An 18,400-nucleotide genomic window follows, 5' to 3' on the forward strand; every position below is an offset into this window, starting at 1 on the left:
GTCATTTATTTGGCAGCAAGGCTGACGGGAGCCTTGAGAGGTTGTAGATCTCCAGAGCTGCAGCAAAAGTCTTTGAGCGCTGCAGTACGTCAACCTCTGCCTTTTTGTCCTAGGACAGCAATGGAGGGGAGGTTCCTTTCGTTTCTACTCCTCTTTTGGTAGATCGAGAGGAGCTGCCAGTCAAAGGGGCCAATGTAAGGGTACCCGTGATGGACAGGGTACTCTGGGTGCCAAAGCCGCTCGGGCAGTTGCCTCTTTGCCCTAAGGCACTGCCGCTCCAGCTCAGTCATGAGGCCATTTCCCATGGTTCGCCGGTTGGGGGCAGACTTGCGCAGCATCTTGGAGAATTGCGTGCCATTACTTCAGATGTGTGGGTTCTGGATATCATAGCCCACGGCTACTGTCTCCCCTTCCGGCAGAGGCCTCGCGACAATCCGCTGGGGAAGCTTTCTTTGAAGCGTCCGGATCCGCTCCTTGCGCAGGAAATCCTATGCCTGCTGGAGAAAGGCGCCATAGAACTGGTGCCTGTAGCGGAGAGGAACAAGGGATGGTATTCCCCTTATTTTTTGATCCTAAAGAAAGACGGGGGATTAAGTCCCATCATGGACTTGCGTTGGCTGAACAAGCTTCTAAGGAAGGACAAGTTCAAGATGGTCACTCTTTCTCAAGTCCTCCAGGCCCTTCAACTTCAGGATTGGTTGGTGTCTCTGGACTTCAAGGATGCTTACTTTCATGTGCCCATTCATCCCAGCACAGGAAGTACCTGAGGTTCGCGGCTGGCGACTCGAACTTTCATTTTCGGGTCCTGCCATTCGGATTGACCTTCGCCCCGAGGGTCTTCACCAAGCTGATGTTGGTTGTGGCAGCGTACCTCAGGAGAGGTGGGATTCACATCTACCCCTACCTGGATGCTTGGCTGATTATGGCGGGTTCTCCCGAGCAAGCCCTGGATCATCTATCCGTCACCTGCCATTCCCTTCACAAGCTGGGCGTCTCCCTGAATTTAAAGAAGTCGCATTTGACACCTTCCCAGCGGCTCCAATACATCAGAGCAGTGCTCGACACGTCCCTGGGGCAGTGTTCGCCTCCCCAAGTGAGAGCGCATCACACATTCTGCAGATGGTGGACAAGTTTCAAAGTGCCCAGCGTCTCCTGGCTTTCGAATTCTTGAGCTTGCTCGGCCTCATTGCGTCCTGCATTTTTCTGATGCCAGAGGCCAGACTGTGGATGAGATCCCTGCAGTGGGCTCTCAAGATGCAGTGGTCGCAGTTCTCCGGCAAGATGTCGGATCCCGTTCAGATTCCGCTCTCGTCGCCCAGGATCTTCTATGGTGGGGCAACGTAGGCAATCTGATGAAGGGGGCACCGTTTTGGCAACCACGGCCGGAGGTGTCGATCGTGACGGATGCATCCCTCACAGGATGGGGTGCTCATGCCAACAAGCTGACAGCCAGCAGCCATTGGTCTCTGTCAGAATCCAGACTCCACATCAATTTATTAGAGCTGAGAGCCATCAGGCTGGTCCTGAAGGCTTTTCTGCCGTCTGTGCGGGGGAAGACTGTCCTGATTATGACAGACAACACAGTGGCCATGCATTACCTCAACAAAAAGGGGGGGGCAGGGTCACTCCTGTTGTGCAGGGAGGCAATACAGCTCTGGTTCTGGGCCATCCAACAGAAAATCTCGATCTCGGCAGTTCATCTGGCCGGAGAGGAAAATGCGGCGGCAGACACTTTGAGCAGGCAGAGCACGTCTCTCACGAGTGTGAGTTGGCTCAGGAAGTCCTTTTGGAGATCTTCGCCCTTTGGGGAACCCCACAAGTGGATCTCTTCGCCACAGTGTCAACCGGAAGTGCGAGAGATTCTGCTCAAGGGAATTTCCTCCAAGAGGAGCCTTAGGAGACGCGTTCGTAGTGCATTGGTCATTCGCACTGCTGTACGTGTTTTCTCCAGTCCCCGTCATTCCTCGGGTGTTGCAGATGTTACGGAGGTTCGGTTACGGAGGTTTGGTTCCCGAATGATCCTCATTGCTCCGGATTGGTCCAGTAGAGCGTGGTATCCAGACCTTCTCAACATGTCCATCTGCCCTCTATGCCGTCTTCCCTACAGAGACGATCTGCTCTCACCGGAGGGGGATCGGGTTCTCCATCCAGAGGTCAGGTCTCTCAACCTTCATGCTTGGTATCTGAAAGGTTGAGAAACAAGGATTGGGACCTCCCGGATGACGTGATGGAGGTGTTGCTTTCGGGCCAGGCGGGCCGCAACAAAGTCCCTGTACCGTTGCTGTTGGCGGAAGTTCTGCGACTGGTGCAGGGGACAGAATGTGGATCCTTTCCAATGTTCTATTCCTATGGTGTTGTCTTTTCTGCTTTCTTTAGCCCACAAGGGCCTTCAAGTGGGTACCATTAAGGGTTACCTGGCAGCGCTGTCCATATTCAAGCGCTCCTCTGAAGAGTGTTCTTACTTTAAGATTCCTTTGATTGCGCAGTTTCTAAAAGGACTGTCTAATGTGTTCCCACCGTCCCCTTTCCAGGTGCCGGGTTGGGATTTGAATTTGGTTTTAAAGTTTCTGATGGGAGCTCCGTTTGAGCCCTTACATTCTTGTCCATTGAGACTGTTGTCTTTTACAACTGTTTTTAGTTGTGGTTACTTCTGCACACAGAGTGAGTGAATTGCAGGCCCTTTCTGCCAAGCCACCCTTTGTTTTCCATAAGGACAGGGTTGTCCTGCGGGTGCGGCCTTCCTTTCTCCCGAAGGTTGTGTCTGAATTTCATTTGAGCCAGAAGGTGATTCTTCCGGCATTTTGTCCTCCTCTGCATCCTGGCAAGGAAGAGCAGAGGCTCCATAGGTTGGATCCTAGAAGAGCTTTGAGCTTTTATCTTTCACGGATGTCCCGGGTCAGAGTGGACGATCAGCTCTTTGTTGGTTCTGCTGGACACCGCTTGGGTCAGGCTGTTTCCAAACGGACCTTGTCCAGATGGATTATCCTAACTATCACTGAGTGCTACCGTTTGGTGGGGAAGGACCCTCCGGTAGGCTTACGGGCGCACTCCACTAGTGGTGTGGCTGCCTCCACTGCTCTACAAAGGGGTGTTCCTATTCAGAATATCTGTGAAGCAGCCACATGGGCTTCTGTCCATACTTTTGTTCAACACTATTCCCTGGATTCCATCCATGGGCAGGATTTGGCCTTTGCTAAGGCGGTCCTCTATTCTATTTGATTGGGTAATCTAATTTCACATTCTAAATTCTTTCCCTCCTCCATAGTCTGGTACTGCTTTGGGAGTCTGTCATAGATGTGGAATACGTCGGAGGACACAATCCCTTCGGAGAACAAGTTACTTACCAAACTGGTAACGTTCTTTCGATGTGATGTTTCTCCGACGTATTCCACATCGCCCTCCCAGCCTGCCCCTCTGGAGAATTTCCTCTCTGATTACAGCTTCCATTTCCGCAAGGCTGTAGGCAGTTATACTGGCAGGAGACTGGTGCCACACGTTCTGGTGGAAAAAACTAAACTGAGGCGACGGGCACCGTGCATCCTATATATAAGATCCGGGGACGTCGACCCTTGACGGAAGCCCTCGAGGGACATCGGCTCGACGCGAGACGCCCTCTGCTGAAAAGTTTCCGAAGTGCACAGCTATGGACATTACATGTCATAGATGTTGAATACGTCGGAGGAACATCCCATCGAAAGAACGCTACCAGTTTGGTAAGTAACTTGTTCTTCTAGTATATGGTTCCAAAAATCCACCACCCTGACGGTACCACAACATGTGTAACAATGAACCTTTCTCTCTCTGACATCCCCAACATTGATCACTATCAGTTAAACCCAATAAATTAATTTGGACTGGAGACAAGTAGAGGTGGCCTAATATTCTTTGATGAATATAGTGCAAGTTTAGATTTATCTTTTCCCTAACAGGAACTTTCCAAAGGCCCTCCACTCTTTCACAGAAATATGTCTACCTATCTCCTCGGACCAAGTCTGCCTTTGTTTCTACCATGAAGCCAATAAATGACCTTCCTTTGGCATAAGTTTAAGAAAACTTGACGCATTTTGCGGCATTGCATCTAACAGATTACAAACCTCCAGCTTCTGTAACATCGGTGCATTCAACATCTGCTGACTTTCAGATATCAAATAGGCTGGATTTGTAACATAGTGTGCTTGTCTGGTTGTGAGGATGTGACCTGAAAGGAACAATAAGTCTTTCAGTTCTTTCAGAAATTTGAAAATTAAGAGCAGGGCGCTTTGCTTTACTCCCAACGTTCTCTAGTCTTCATAGTAGGATCTCGCAGATACGAGTAGTGCACTGATGACTTAGCATAATGCAGATTCTGGTCCTCTTGTTGGCCTGAATGTTGTGACTCATCAAGCATGCTGATGTGTTTGACGTTTTCTATTCGTTGTTGGCAGATACATTTCTCTAGGATTTCAGTGATGCAAGGTGTGTTGGAGATTGAATGTTAGTATGCTGGGTCATTTGGGTTGGCTGTTTTTTTTTATTTTTTAGGCGAGGTTTGACAAAGGCGATTTTGAAGGCAAAGGTATGACCCATGCACATTGGCAGTGCTATAGAGGCAGTTTGTTTATGTTTTGAGGTTGGGGTGGGGGGGGCATGGGTCTTTCTAAGAGCCTGCTGATTTGCCAGAGTTGGCTGATGAGAGGAAGTCCTGGGAGCTGAGCGGACAAAAAAAGCTTTTCATGTCGGGTGGGATCTTCTGTCAGCCGAACTTCCATAGTTAGATATGCTGTGGCTTGACCTATTCCTATCCCGGAGGACTTAGATTTGTTGTCTATGTTGATGTAGAATTGTCAGGTCTTGCGTAGGTCAGAGCCATTATGGAAGCTGGAGGATTTTTTTAATTTTGGGATTATTTTGATTACTTCACTCCGATCAAAACCTCCTAATATGATGTGAATAATGTACTTATTATGCTTTGTATAGTTTCTGTTCTTTAGAACCACAGTTGTCAATGGTAGGCCAATTCGACTGTACGAAGGTAGTTTCTTCACCAACTTTCTAGAGCTTTAGTTTTTAGTATTCTACCATTACATCGTACAATATTTCTTCGAAGTCCATTACATCAAATTTGTTTTAACACATTTCGCTGCAGTGTAAAATGTGCTAAACAAAAATATTCTCAAAGAAATCACGTAGATCCCTTTTTTGATGCAATTAAGTGTGGGGGCGTAAACTGGTTTGCCGACTTGTTACATTTTTGCTGCTAGGCTTTCCAGTGTCTGGGTCATCCAGTTGCAGATGTCGCAGAGTAGGTCACTGCTGTTATAGTGTGGATTTCTGTTGTATGATGGGGTTGGAGACTTTGTTTTTCCAGGAGGATGACAGTTGGATCTCTTTGCATGGTCTGGTTTTTGTGGTGGGTGCTTTTGATGATTTTGGCTGCGCTGTTGCTTTGGTGAAGATGGTGTACGGGAAAGATAGGAGATCTTGCCAGTTTAAGAAGATGGGGGAGGAAACCGTGGTGAGGTTCTGGTTGCCGTAGATGGCATCAATTGTGGGTTCTTTAATCAGTTTTTAGACGTGTATTACACTGCAGTTTGCAGAGTGACTTCATAGCTGTGTTGTCGTCCACCTCAAGCCAGATGTTAATCTCTCTGTATGAATTGTTGGCAGTGTATGTAAAGACCTGGGGGGGGGGGGGGTGTGTGTGTGTGTGTGTGTGTTCTCGTTCCAGTAGATTAAGATGATCTGTTGACAAACATATGTTTGTAACGTGTGGGAATAGTTTTGTGTATAAATGTTAAGTGATCCTCTGAGAGCCAGGATTCTGTGATGAAAAGTAGGCCTATGTTGTCCTTACATAGGTGATTATAGATGCCAGAAGAATGTTTGGCAACAGAGCAGGTGTTGGTGACAAAGCTTCTGGTTCTATCAGTTTCTTTGTGGCTCCTCTATGCATAGGGAAGTCATTCCCGTTCCATGTTTTGGAGGGGTTGGTCATCTGCAGGCTCTCAGTTGTTGCAGTCATCCTCAAACAAGTGGAGTAAGTTATTCTTTGGATCAGGTTGGTCTTCATGGCTCCAGTGAGAAGTGGTAGTAAGATGCTGTTTCATGAAAGAATTTGTGAGCAATGTTGACACATTGAGTGAGATGCTTCGGGGAGTTGATCTGTTTGGTGGTGGTGGATCTAGCGGTTGGAGAAGAGGCTTTTTGAAGGTTGGAATAGTTATTTATGTTGTGTAGTTCTCCATGCTCGGAGTTGCTGGCTTTAGTTGAAGTTTGTTACAGATATAGGACATGGTTTGATGAGGTATCTAGAGATTACGGCTGTATGGGGAGTTTTAGGGGAGATGATGGGGACTACCTTTAAAGGCGTTCATTGATTGATTTGTAGGCTTTACAAACGTGCTTTCCTGCCACCATCTGCTCCAATACTGCTATCTTTGCCTCTTCAGTCTTATGTGTAATACTGTTAACCAATAAGTAGACTAACTTAATGGCACATTTGTTGATCATGGGATTGTCTTTTTCAGGATGAAGAGGATGCAAAACCAAAACCTTCAAAGAGGAAACGGAAGGGTTCTGCTGCGGTGGGCTCAGACAGCGACTGAGTGGGAAAAAAAACACTTATCTTTTGATATGCTCCAGATTGGCTGCCGCAGACACGGCTGAACAGGGATCAGGAACCTGGAGGTCTGCAATAGACAAAGCCTGCTGTCTGCGACCAAGAAAGGACAACTACCGAGGAAGAAGGATTGCCCCCAGGAGGCTTTCGATTGGTGTGCAGGATAGGAGTTCACTCTGCGCAGTCAGCCTCAGGATTCATCTTTTTAGATTCATTTTTTATACTGTTCCTTGGATGAAGCATTTGACTTCTTGTTGTCCTCCAGAGGCAGTGTGAGTGATATTTTGAGCTTTTGGCATTTTTACTGGTGACCGCGAACCAGAGAATAAACTCCAATTTAAATGCCAGTTGACAACTTGAGGAAAGGCAATCTCACATCTTGAGACAACGAAAAAGAAAACTTTATTGAAAAAACTCTTATTTTCTTATCAGAAAATGTACATAGGGACAGAACTAGAAATCCTGATTGCCTATCTCAACAACCAGATTTTTAAAATAACAAAAACACAAACTTGAAGAAAGTGTTTCCATGAAAATCTCCCAAATTCTTGTTTCAGTATATGGGCCTACCATTCCAGTCTCTTTGATGAGGATTGTGTTGTCCGTACAACTACACAAAGCAAAATATACAGCAAAGGGGCCAAATTAATGCGTGCCCTGGCTCCATGTGCATCGCACCTTTGTGATATCTTTAAGACTGTTACCTGGACAACAGAAAGCATCAAGTTGTGTGCAGCGCCTCTTTTCTCCTGTCTACGTCCATTGATCCAGGCTTTGAGTTGCTCACCTCAGAACTCGGGCGCTACCTGTATTTGCCACTCCAGAATCAGAATATTTTACTGTTATGCCTGCTGCAGCTTCCTGGAATAGATGACCTTGGGTACCTACCTAGCTACCTGCACGCTCCGTCTGTGACAATGCTTTGTTTGGGAATTGCTCACGTAGAGTTCCTTAACTCTTCTAGAGTGAATAACTTTAAGGGCATATTGGGTAGTTGTTTGGGTTGCTGGAGACCATGATTAAAAACAATACTTGTATGTTCAGTCAGCAGCACTATCCCATTATGCTTTTCATACATCTAATCTCGGGTGAAATCCAACCGAAACTGAGACACTCACCTTTTGTTTTTCATAGAATTCGAATAGCCTTTTGCTGGAGAAATAGCATTTCAACGGTCTACAGTATGCTGCTGTGCCAACTACATTACTAAAAATGTCCGCAACCCGCCAGAGACATTGTCTGGATAAATCCTGGACACCTGAATAATCACCTAAGAGTGTGGCTTTTTTACAGCAGCAGGGAATAAAAAGCTCACAGCTTTTATTTAAATGCTGCAAAATCTAGGAAGAAATTGTGATTTGCAAAAATGTGAAAGGACACAGACGAAGATTGAAAAAAGTTGCAGACAGCCAAGAAATAGGTGTTTTTATTGTTTGAGTGTTTCAGCAAGCAATGCTTCTTAAGGATTAGGCTTTCTCAAAATCAAACATGATGCTAAAGCTGGCCTACACCTGCCTGACACATAATTGTTTTCCTGCGCAATTTACCTCTCTCCATCCACCTCATTGTGCCCCTTCCGATATGCCACACCTCAGGTTCACCTCATAATTTTGAAGTCAAACTGACCAATCGAAATCTAGGATGGAAGGTGGTCAAGTATAATCATTCTTTCCCCTATCTCTCCACATGCATCTTTCCTATGATATTGTTTTTGTTGATGTTAAATACACATACTCTGCACCTTCAACACCCGTGTTTGATGCTTTCCATGATTATTCAGCCTCTCTCACTCCCACCTCTTTTGTTTTCTCTCCACTTGTTCCTGTCTGCATTTCTCTCTCAGCAGTTCCTCAACAGTTTGGCTCCTCACCCAAACTTGTCCAGTGAACCAATCCCTAACCCACTTTCCTACACAACTTTCACTTTAACACTTGAGAAGTGTTGAAGCCTGCAATAGGGTTTGATTTAAGTCTTTATACATACAGCTTTACATTTTAAGCCAGGGGACCCCTACGCACGTGCATCCTGGCCCGCCCTCCTTAATATCCCTCACACATCACTCCTTCATTTCAATCAGCTTCGTTGGACTGGAACCTTCAGCACGTTTAATTGTTACTGTTAGAATTTAAAATGCTACATTCTCTATTCCTTTAACCAGAGTGCATCTTTGCACATTTCTTTGTAGAGGTTTGGTGTTTTAGGCCCTGGCGATAAGGAGCACCTAGTGTGTGACGCAAATGTCCAATACAGACCATCATGTCCCTGCTTCAATCCTTGCCCCTTTCAGTTCTTGCACGCTTGCTGAGGATCACCGCACATTCCTTGTAAAGCCATTAGCGTCTGAAGCAAGACTAGAATTTGGTACCTTCAAAGAGGATGGACTTTGTTACTGGTCACAGTAGTTATTAGGGTTTAGTAGACCTTGCTCTGGATAGATGAGTGTGAATCTGAGCCTACTAGTCCAAGGTGGTGACAACTTTGCAAGGTTGACATATCACTTTTCCAGTATTGCAAGATGTATTTGTTCTTTATTATGTTTAGAGATTTCTGGTATTGTCCTGCATCTCCCAGTTCTAAATTAATAACTGTTAGACCTAAAGTTTATCAGACTTAGTCCGAATCCTTCAAAAATCAAGACTTTTATGTTTGAATCTTAACCTGTGCCATAGATTATGTTGCCAACTTGGATAGTCAACTCTCGCTACTTGGTCCTGACAAATGGCGCTACTATAGATGGTGTTGCTTTCACCATCAGTAGCAGAGGGCAGCTTTCGTCTTTGGCACTATGCTCCCTTTGCTTTATTAAATATCAAGCAGTTTGCATGGGCAACAGGTGCTACAGAACAAAGGTTTGCGTTCCGCTTTCTTCCAGTTATACAAAGAGCTTCAGAGAAAAGTGTCTTTTTTTACACAGGAGAGATACCTTGGGTTGAAGGAGCTTGAGTTACTGCAGTGGATGTACACTAGATTCATGAACTTTCCTTCACTAGGGTGTCAGAGTAAATGTAATCTATTGTTCAGCCAGATCTATTGTCACTTGCATTTTTTAAGCACTAATCTATGTGCCATTGTTTATTTGAACTAAGCTGTTCTTAGAAGCATGATGTAAGATGTTGCCTCCAAAATGCGTATCACCATTAATTGATTCTAAAGCCTTTGGAATGTAAAGAAGCCACACCTACTTACTAGGTTTCTAGTGCAAGTCTTTTATTCATGTTTTTTTCCAGCCACAAGCTTATCTGCTAATAATGCTTTATTCCTAGTCCATAGCTAAGTCACAGAATTGCCTTCAGGTATGGTTTCTCATCCAGCCAGCTTTTAAGTGGTCGGAAGAGAGGTGAGGCGAGCCAGAGGGGGAGCCAGGGCCATGCGGATTGCTGCACGTGCGCTAAGGGGTCCCCTGGCTTAAAATGTAAAGCTATACATACTGGCTCCCTGGCCTCTGGTAGCCTCAATTGTTTCCCAATAGTTGGCAATATGAAGGAACATATGGAACTAGGAGTAATAGTGTTAGTAGGTATATAACCTTTTCTAATTTCTTGTAATCTGCCCTACACAGCCAGTTTTACTTTTTGCGGTTTTGCTTCTTTCACACTTTTACTTCCGTCATTTTATTTTTCTGTCTGGAACTGATCCTGCTCTTCCTACTTCCATTAATCCCTAACCTTGGCATAAACCCTGTTGTTCTTGCCCCCCTGTCCAAACAACGATTGCTCTGCCTTCCAAACAACTATTAGTCTTGCTCTTGTTTTATCATAATTTGCCCCTTTTACAGCCCCTTCTTTGCTTATTTTTCCGTTGTGCCATTTCTCTTTTCAGTTTGGTCATTACTCCAGACCCTGCTTTTTTCATTAGGCCTTTTCTATTTAGCAGTTAGCTGTTCCCATTTCAACTCCTGACCAATTTCCATAGCTGTACATGCTCTATGCTCTTCCTAGCCCAGAATATGCATTCTTGTCTGTCTAAATTAAGGTTCTCCACTAATCCTGTTGGCATGTTCTTGCTTTACCCAAAGAGCCTCGACATTGTTCCTAGGTTGATCACCTTAGAATGGGTGTAACAAAAGTGGATATGCTCATTTAACACCCATTAAATACTCCCCCTGCAATGTATGGGAAATGATAATGCACTATTTGTTCATTTAAGAGAGGCCACAGTGATGTAGTTTAGAGATTGAACTCTTGCTATACAGGTAATTGCTTTAGAGGCCTAGGTCAAGGTTTGAACAGTTAAGGAGACTGGACTTAACCTCATCCCCAAAGTTGTGATCCCTTTACAGAGAAATGGATGATTAAATGATCATGAAAACTACATTACTCCCCGTTTCAGAAATGGTCTTTCCTTGAAGTAGCCAATGGGTCACGAAGTGTTGGCAAATTAATTTTTACCTTCCCTGCTTCTGAAAGAAATACCACTAGAAGTTGACTAAGACATTGATTATGGGAGGCTTAATTCCACTGCCTACAAGAGGAGAGGTGGTGTGGGTTGGAGAGGGAATGTAGGCATGTTGGTGTAATGAGTCTATAAATTCAATGAGTCGATTTCACTGCACGGATTTAGCCTCTTGTTGCTACTGGAAGATCACCCACCAGCCCTAATTAGCAGACAGTCAACAGCAAGTGATCAGAATATTACCTCCACACATTTAGAACAGCCGGGGCTGGTAATTCCATGTAAAGATGGGGGAACATGTGTGGGCTTGTTCAGGCAAAGCTTGGACTATCAGTTGCTGTACCTTCTCTCTGGATACATACAGGGCTTTTTTCGTACTCTGCGCGGATGTTAAAATAATGAAGAGATCAACTTTCAGGGGTGTAGAAACCGATAGAAAAGTTCGAACTCTGTGAAGATACAGGAGAAATAAAAAAAAAATCAGCAATTTCTTCCTCCGATTTATTTTAAGGCTGCTACCAGCAGTTACTCCTCAGCCTTGCAATCATATCTTGACAAACCCATTGGCTATAGCAAAATGTTTCAATTTCTTCCGACGGTATTAGCATTTTGATCTGTTTTTAAAATAACAATAAAACTAAAATGTTTTGTAAAAAGAAAATGTGTGGTTTTGTTTTGCTGGCAGTGTTTATTGTGCCAAATTTCAAGTTCTCAGTGCTACAACTTGCTGTTAATGTGAATTATTCACCTTCTCGGAATGTGTACATTGCAACTGCTACTGCTTGTTTACCAAATGGAAAATATCTGTTGTAGCCGACAAATCCCTAGATGATTTAACTAAGCTTCTGCTTTACAAGTGCTTAAATTGACATTTGGCGTAAAAGAATTGACCAAAGCAAAACGGCAATGGTTTTTCACATGGGTGACGCGACTAATGGTGCTGCTTGTTAAGATTATACGCTATTGTTTTTTCCATTGTAGGCAGACAATCGAGGTAGATGCTCTGTCAACCAAATGGAACTGCAGGCAAATGACCTCCTACTGTGATCACAATGCCTTTGCCCACAGCTCGTACAGGATAACCCATCAAAGGATCGTCTGCGGCCACTTCTGCCTGGCTCGGAGTACCACAGAAGGAATCCTGTGCTACCATGAATTAGCCCCACAGCATATAATACTTTAAATCCACGCATTGCTGGGGTGACTGTTTTGGAAAGTTCCTGCAGGCTGCCGGAACATTTGCACTGTTTACCCCTTCAATCGCATTGAACGTTTTACCTCTGTCGGGAGAACATTGGTGCATTTTATTGGGAAATGGCAGGAGATAATATCAAGCTGGAGTGTCTGGATTGTATGAGGTATATCTTGCAATTTTTTTAATCCAGTGAATCACACTGTATATACACTGCTCCTCTAGGATGGGCAGGAGTGCCTTGATTGTATGAGGGACATCTTACAATTTTGTAATTTGGACTATAGCAGTGAATATGGAGTGTGCCAAGAGATAGTGTTACACGGCACAGACATTCTTTTTTTATATTGGAGTTGACATTTATATGCCATGTTCCAAATTGAAGTGAAGACATTGGGGCTTTATGCAGCATAATAATACTTTAAGGCACAGCATATACCTGTCAACTCCAATATTTTTATTTTAAACAAAGACGACCTAAGCAGAAGAGGGGCCTCTCCCTGATGTTCCATGCCTATTACGCCACAATATGGCAAAGGCTTTTTCTTTTTTTAAAATCTTGGTACTGCAAGATGTACCTCAGGAGCCATGTCATGCTTTAAGGTGTTATGTTGCTTTGTTAAGCACCAATGTCTCCACTCCGATTTTAAGGTCCTCCATATAGGTTTTAGAATAGAGGGTAGAAAGCCAACATTGCAAATGGTACATTTATATTGAGGTTCTCATGTATCCGCTTAGCCTATAACTTATCTATGAACTGGACCAGTCTCCCTCGTACAGGAATGATTCAACCATGGCATAAAACTAGAATTCAAAACTAACTTTGATGCTTGACCCAGAGACATAGCAAGGACCTGTGTCCATGTAGTTCTTAAGCTGAAGGCAGGCCACTGAGGCTGAGTGACTGGAGATGAACATTGTATTCTAATGGATTGTGTCCTCCCACAGATTTTTCACTTTAGAAACATTCTCCTGTGGTAGTACATTTCGGAAACTTTTCACCACCAGGTGCGCCGTATGGCATCAGCGTCGAGGATCTTCGGCATTGAGATTGAGCGTGAAATCTGCATCGGTGCAAATAGCTCGCACCATGCCCTTCACCTCACTTCCTGTTTTCCATATGATCCACATGCTTATCGGAACTAATTTGCATGTCAAGAAAACTGAAGTACTTGCAATTTGACATTTTCTCTTCTAAATGTTCAACCTGAAACCGTCCGGCCGCAAGTTTTATGAGGACTGTGATGCCAAGGTGACACTGACAGATCCTCACCGGATTTGTCTGTTTCAGCTCAGGCCATGAGGTAACAGATTCCGGCTCGTGCCAGTCGATGATGCCGAAAGCTTTTCAGGAGAGACAATCGAAGCTGGCTCTCTAGCGATCTTTGTCCAAGTCCCCCAGCACCACTCTTCCCAAAAAAAAGACCATCAAGGCAAGAGTCCACCGATCGGTGTCCAGAGACAAAAAAAGGCCTAAAAAGCACAAAGGGATCCCACTCCCGGAGCAATTCTCACCACTCCTCTTAGAGGAAGAAGAAGCAGCGCAGACATTCCTCGACTCGCTCTTTGCCGGATAGACGGATAGGATTGCCCTCTAAGACTGTTCGGGGCAGGTATAGGAGCAAATGCATCAAAAAAATTATGAATGTTTTCAGTAAATCCGCTCCCTTGGACTCCACTTCGGAGCCAAAAACAAAAGGCAAGACGGATCCGACGACACCTGACAAAGCCAGCAAGGGCTCAGGGATTGACTCATCCCGTGCACTTGAACTAGACATCGAAAATGCTTGAGAAAGCATAAACATCAAAGACCGCAACTCCTTTGATGCTGCACCGGCACCTCCTCCAAAGTGTCAGTCCATGTCGAGCCACCCTCGATATCGAGTTATGCCCCAAAGCCAAGAAAATGCTTTGTCCTCTTTTCAAGGAATATTCAATTAAGATGGGTACCAACTACCTTTTGGCTTCAAGACAATGGAATGTTCTCCTTCTCCTGAAGTGTTATTTTCAAAGGAAAACCAGATTGAGGGTTTGGCGACTGACCTTCAGGATGCAAGTGGCATGACACTTTCCCTGAGGTGTAATATTTATGCCAAGACCACTGTGCCCATCCTAATGCCATCCATAGGGTAGTTACAGAGTATGTCCTCACATACATTTTGGGCAAGGGTCCTCCAAAAGAGCTAGGCCTGCCTTTTCATGCAACACTAAAGGAACCTAGAACTGTGGCATAAACCCTTCTCTGCGCCAGCAGTAAGGCGTGACCTTGTCACGAAGTATGTCAGCATCTTCAAGCCCTGGCTTATTGTCAAGACATTCTAGCCCAGAATGTCATGTGGTACAATCAGCTAGCTCGGGTGTGGGTAGAGTGATGGGCCTAGTCTCATTGATGAGGTTATCCTGGCTCAGAAAATCTGTCTTTTCACCAGATGTTTAAGTGAGATTGCTGGATATGCCCTTTGATGGGTTGAGTCTCCTAGGTCCTAAGGATGAGGATAGCCTTGAGAAATTACAAGCCTCTAAGGCAGCAGCCAAGTCATTGGGAGCTGTAGTCAGACAACATACACCCCAAGAGGCACCTCAAAGTTGGAAAACAAGACTTGGTGTTACTATGGCAGAAGAGAACAGGCACCAGGAAGACGAGGTCAACAGAGGTTTACTAGACCTGCAATAGCTGAGGCAGTAAAGCTGCACAAACTACTCATCTGTCCCATCAAGTAAAACACCAGCAACTCGCATTCCACCCCACTAGGGGGATTACTTGATGCATCATTCTGCAGTGTGTTGCAGCATTACTACAGATGCATGGGTATGACAGCTGGTCACCCAAAGATACTGCCTTACATTCATCAAGCGCCCTCCGCCCTGTTTCCTCCAGCATCTAGATCCGCTACTCCAAGCAATTGCTTCGCTGCTGGAGAAATGTAAAATAGAGTTAGTACCTTGAGCAGAAAAGAACCAGGGTAGTACTCCCACTAATTCATGGTCCTGAAGAAAGACTGAGGACTGCAACCCATCTTAGACCTGAGGCGCTTGAACAAGTTCCTCAGGAAAGACAAATTCAAGATGGTAATTTTTTCACAGATTATTCAGGTTCTAGAGCTTCAGGATTGGTTGGTGTCACTAGACCTCCAGGATGTGTACTTATATGTGCCTATACATCCCAAGCACAATGAGGTACCTTAGCTTCTTGATCAGTAATTCCCACACTGTGTCGGGTCTTTCCATTCAGGATTACATCCAACAGATAGTCACCAAATTCCAGAAAGCTCCCACGTTGCCGGCACTGGACTTTGAGGTTGCCTCATGGCATCCTGCATCTTTCTGGTGGCACAGGTCAGAATAAGATTGAGGTCACTTCATTGGGCCGTCAGATCTCAGTGGTTGCAGTTTTCAGGCAGCATGACAGATCTCCTGTGGTGGATCAACATAGAGAACTTGATGGCAGGAGAACCTTTTTGGCAATTGTGGCCGGGAGGCAACGTAGTTACAAATGCTTCCCTGTAGTGCTGGGGCATGCACCTGAAGGAGCGGATGATGAGCGGGCTATTGTTTCTGGCAGAGATGAAACTCCACATACTTTTTTGAGCAGAGGGCAATCACAATGGCGCTGTTGGCCTTTTTGCCTTCGGTATATGGGGAAACTGCCCTGATCATGAGGGACAGCACAGTGGTCATGCACGGCCTCAACAAGAGAGGGGGCATATAGTCACTACCACTGTAATGCAGCTCTGGTTTTGGGCATTACTGAACATGATCTTTTTATCAGAGGTGCATCTAGCCGGGAAGGAGAGCATAACAACAGATTCCCTGAACAGGCACTGCTCAGCCTCCCACGAATGGGAGCTGTGCCGAGATCTTCGCCCTCTGGAGAACCCCTCAAGTGGATCTGTTTGCATCTAGTTCCAACCGTGTGCTAGCTGTTTTGCTCCCGGGAATTTCCCCGAGAGGAGCACTGGGGACGCATTTGTGGTGAACTGAAACTTTATTTTTCTCTATGCGTTCCCACTGTTTCCCGTCATCCCCCACATTATCAGAAGGCTGAGAAGGTTCGTAACGACCATGGTCCAGATTGCTGCGGATTAGACCGGGAGGATGTGGTACCCGGACATTCTAGACTTGGCCATCTGCCCTCCACAATGTCTTCTAAAGACGGTGGACTTGCTCTTGCAAGGAGGCAGCCTGGAACACCACCCAAACATCAGCACTCTCAATCTTCACGCTTGGCTACTGAGAGACTGAGGTATGGAGACTGGGATCTCCCCGAAGATGTCTTGGAGGAGTTGCTTTCGGCCAGAAGATCAGCAACGAAGGCTCTATACTGCTGCAGATGGAAAACATATGCAGCTTGTGCAGTTCCAAGGACTTGGACACTTTTCATGCGACACCACAGCTGTTCTTTTATTCTTGTTACACCTAGCCCAGCAAGAGCTACAGTCAAGGGGTACTTTGCAATTTTTTTCATTTTGAAGCACACCCCTGGCCCCGGCTCTTACTTCTCAATGTCCATCGTACTGTAATTCTTGAAGGGACTAGTAAGCACCTTTTCTCCGGACCCTTTGTGGTGCCAGCTTGGGACTGGGGTTTGGTCCTTGCGTTCCAGATTAGATCCCTGTTCGAGCCAATGCACTCTTGTCTCCTCAGTCTCCATACCTGGAAAACCATTTTCCTTGTGAGGATCACTTCTGCACGCAGAGTGATCAAGCTGCAAGCACTTTCGTGCAAAACCGCCCTTTACTGTTTTCTTGAAGGACAAGGTGATGCTAAGAGTACACCAATCTTTCCTCCCTAAATTGTTGTCCAAATTCCATTTGCCACAAAGAAGCCACTTGACAGCCTTTTACCCTCCTCGTCCAGCCAAGGAGGAGGATAGGTTGCAAGAGTGTTGGCAGAGTGTTGGCTCGAGTCTGCTCTGCTATGTTGCTGTGCTCCCGTATTGCTGTTGGAAGGAGCAAAAGTCTGCCTTCCATTGCTGTGCAAAGGAGGAGGAGCAACATCTACACTCTCTCCACTCCCGACGCGGAGCGTCGCAAAGTGTTGGCAGAGTTTTTGGGGAGTCCATGGAGTCGTGCCGCCGCGGGAGGGTGGAGAGCTGCAAAGAACACGCAGCCAAGCACGGATCCTGTTGAATGGAGGTGACGGGGGAATGGTGCAAGTGGCTTGTCTTATGCTAAAACTGTCAAATCTGCATTGACCACTGCAACCCCAGGAGCCGTGGGCGTATCCCTGATCACCAATAGCCCAGCTCTTGTACAGGACTGGAATCCAGGGGTGCTCACTGAGCACCCTCCCACGCGGCAGACACCTGAAACTCCCGCCCACCTTGCCGCTTCTCCCCCTCTGCCAAATGGGAATATCCTAACACAAACGCAAAGTACGCCCCCAAGATCCTCATTCCTCCGTCATGCCAAAACCCAATTGACAGTGACACGTTTTGGGTCTCTGAACAAGGAACCAACGACTATGGAGGGTGGGGGTTTGGAAGAGGCTATAGAGTGGGATGGCAGATCGTTGCCCGGACTCCCGCTTCGTTTAAGAGAATCGCAGAAAGTTGAAGAGCAAGAAGCCCATGTAGGGGTCTGATGCCGAGGTGAAGGGAGAACGGATCGGCTTTGGCCTCCACTATGATGACTGACAGCGATGGTAAAAAAGGGGAGAGCGCGCTCTGGCAAAATCCAGGAGCAATTCTCTCTGTCTGTAGTGCCATTTTATATTCATATAGTCAAAGGGACTTTCCTGTGCCAGCTGCCTAGGACCGCAGAGTTATGCCTGAGGTAAACATTACTATTGGCTCTGTGACCCCCATCCCAGGAGAAAGAATGGCACGGCCCATCTGATGTCGATCTGTTGGCGAGTTCGGATTCACCTATCTTGCCTCATCAGGCGTGCCTGCAAAGCTCAGCTACTCAACTGAACGAACCGGCGGCGTGGCTCTGCTCACCAGAGGTGATCAGTACGACTGGGAGCTCTGCAGGAGAATTGACAGATCTCCAAGATCATTCTGGTTCCAAAACTGCAGATCAAATCACCATTCACGAATTTAACCAAGCTGTAAGTGGGACCCAAATGGCCACTCCAATTGATGCAGCAACCTTAAACATGGAACTAAGACCAGAGCCGGGTTGGGCTAGGCCAGCCACGGAGGAGAAAAATGCACTGGCGGGCAGACTAGCAAAGGATCTCGCAAGTTTGACTCTTCAACTGAGCACAGACGCCCC

At 45.9% G+C, this 18,400-nt stretch overlaps 1 protein-coding gene across 2 annotated transcripts in view; it reads left to right on the forward strand.

Moving 5' to 3' along the window:
• INTS3 (integrator complex subunit 3) overlaps positions 1 to 11,651 on the forward strand; it is a 1,800,341-nt gene extending 1,788,690 nt beyond the window's left edge. For both annotated transcript variants that reach the window (XM_069651244.1, XM_069651252.1), the window contains exon 30: positions 6,507 to 11,651. In XM_069651244.1, the coding sequence (XP_069507345.1) occupies positions 6,507 to 6,584 (78 nt within the window). In that variant the 3' untranslated portion in view covers positions 6,585 to 11,651. The remainder of the gene's footprint in view (positions 1 to 6,506) is intronic.
• The last annotated feature ends 6,749 nt before the right edge of the window (positions 11,652 to 18,400 follow it).

This window comes from Ambystoma mexicanum, chromosome 1p, assembly GCF_040938575.1.
Source record: "Ambystoma mexicanum isolate Mex_15411 chromosome 1p, UKY_AmexF1_1, whole genome shotgun sequence".
Classification (NCBI taxonomy): domain Eukaryota; kingdom Metazoa; phylum Chordata; class Amphibia; order Caudata; family Ambystomatidae; genus Ambystoma; species Ambystoma mexicanum.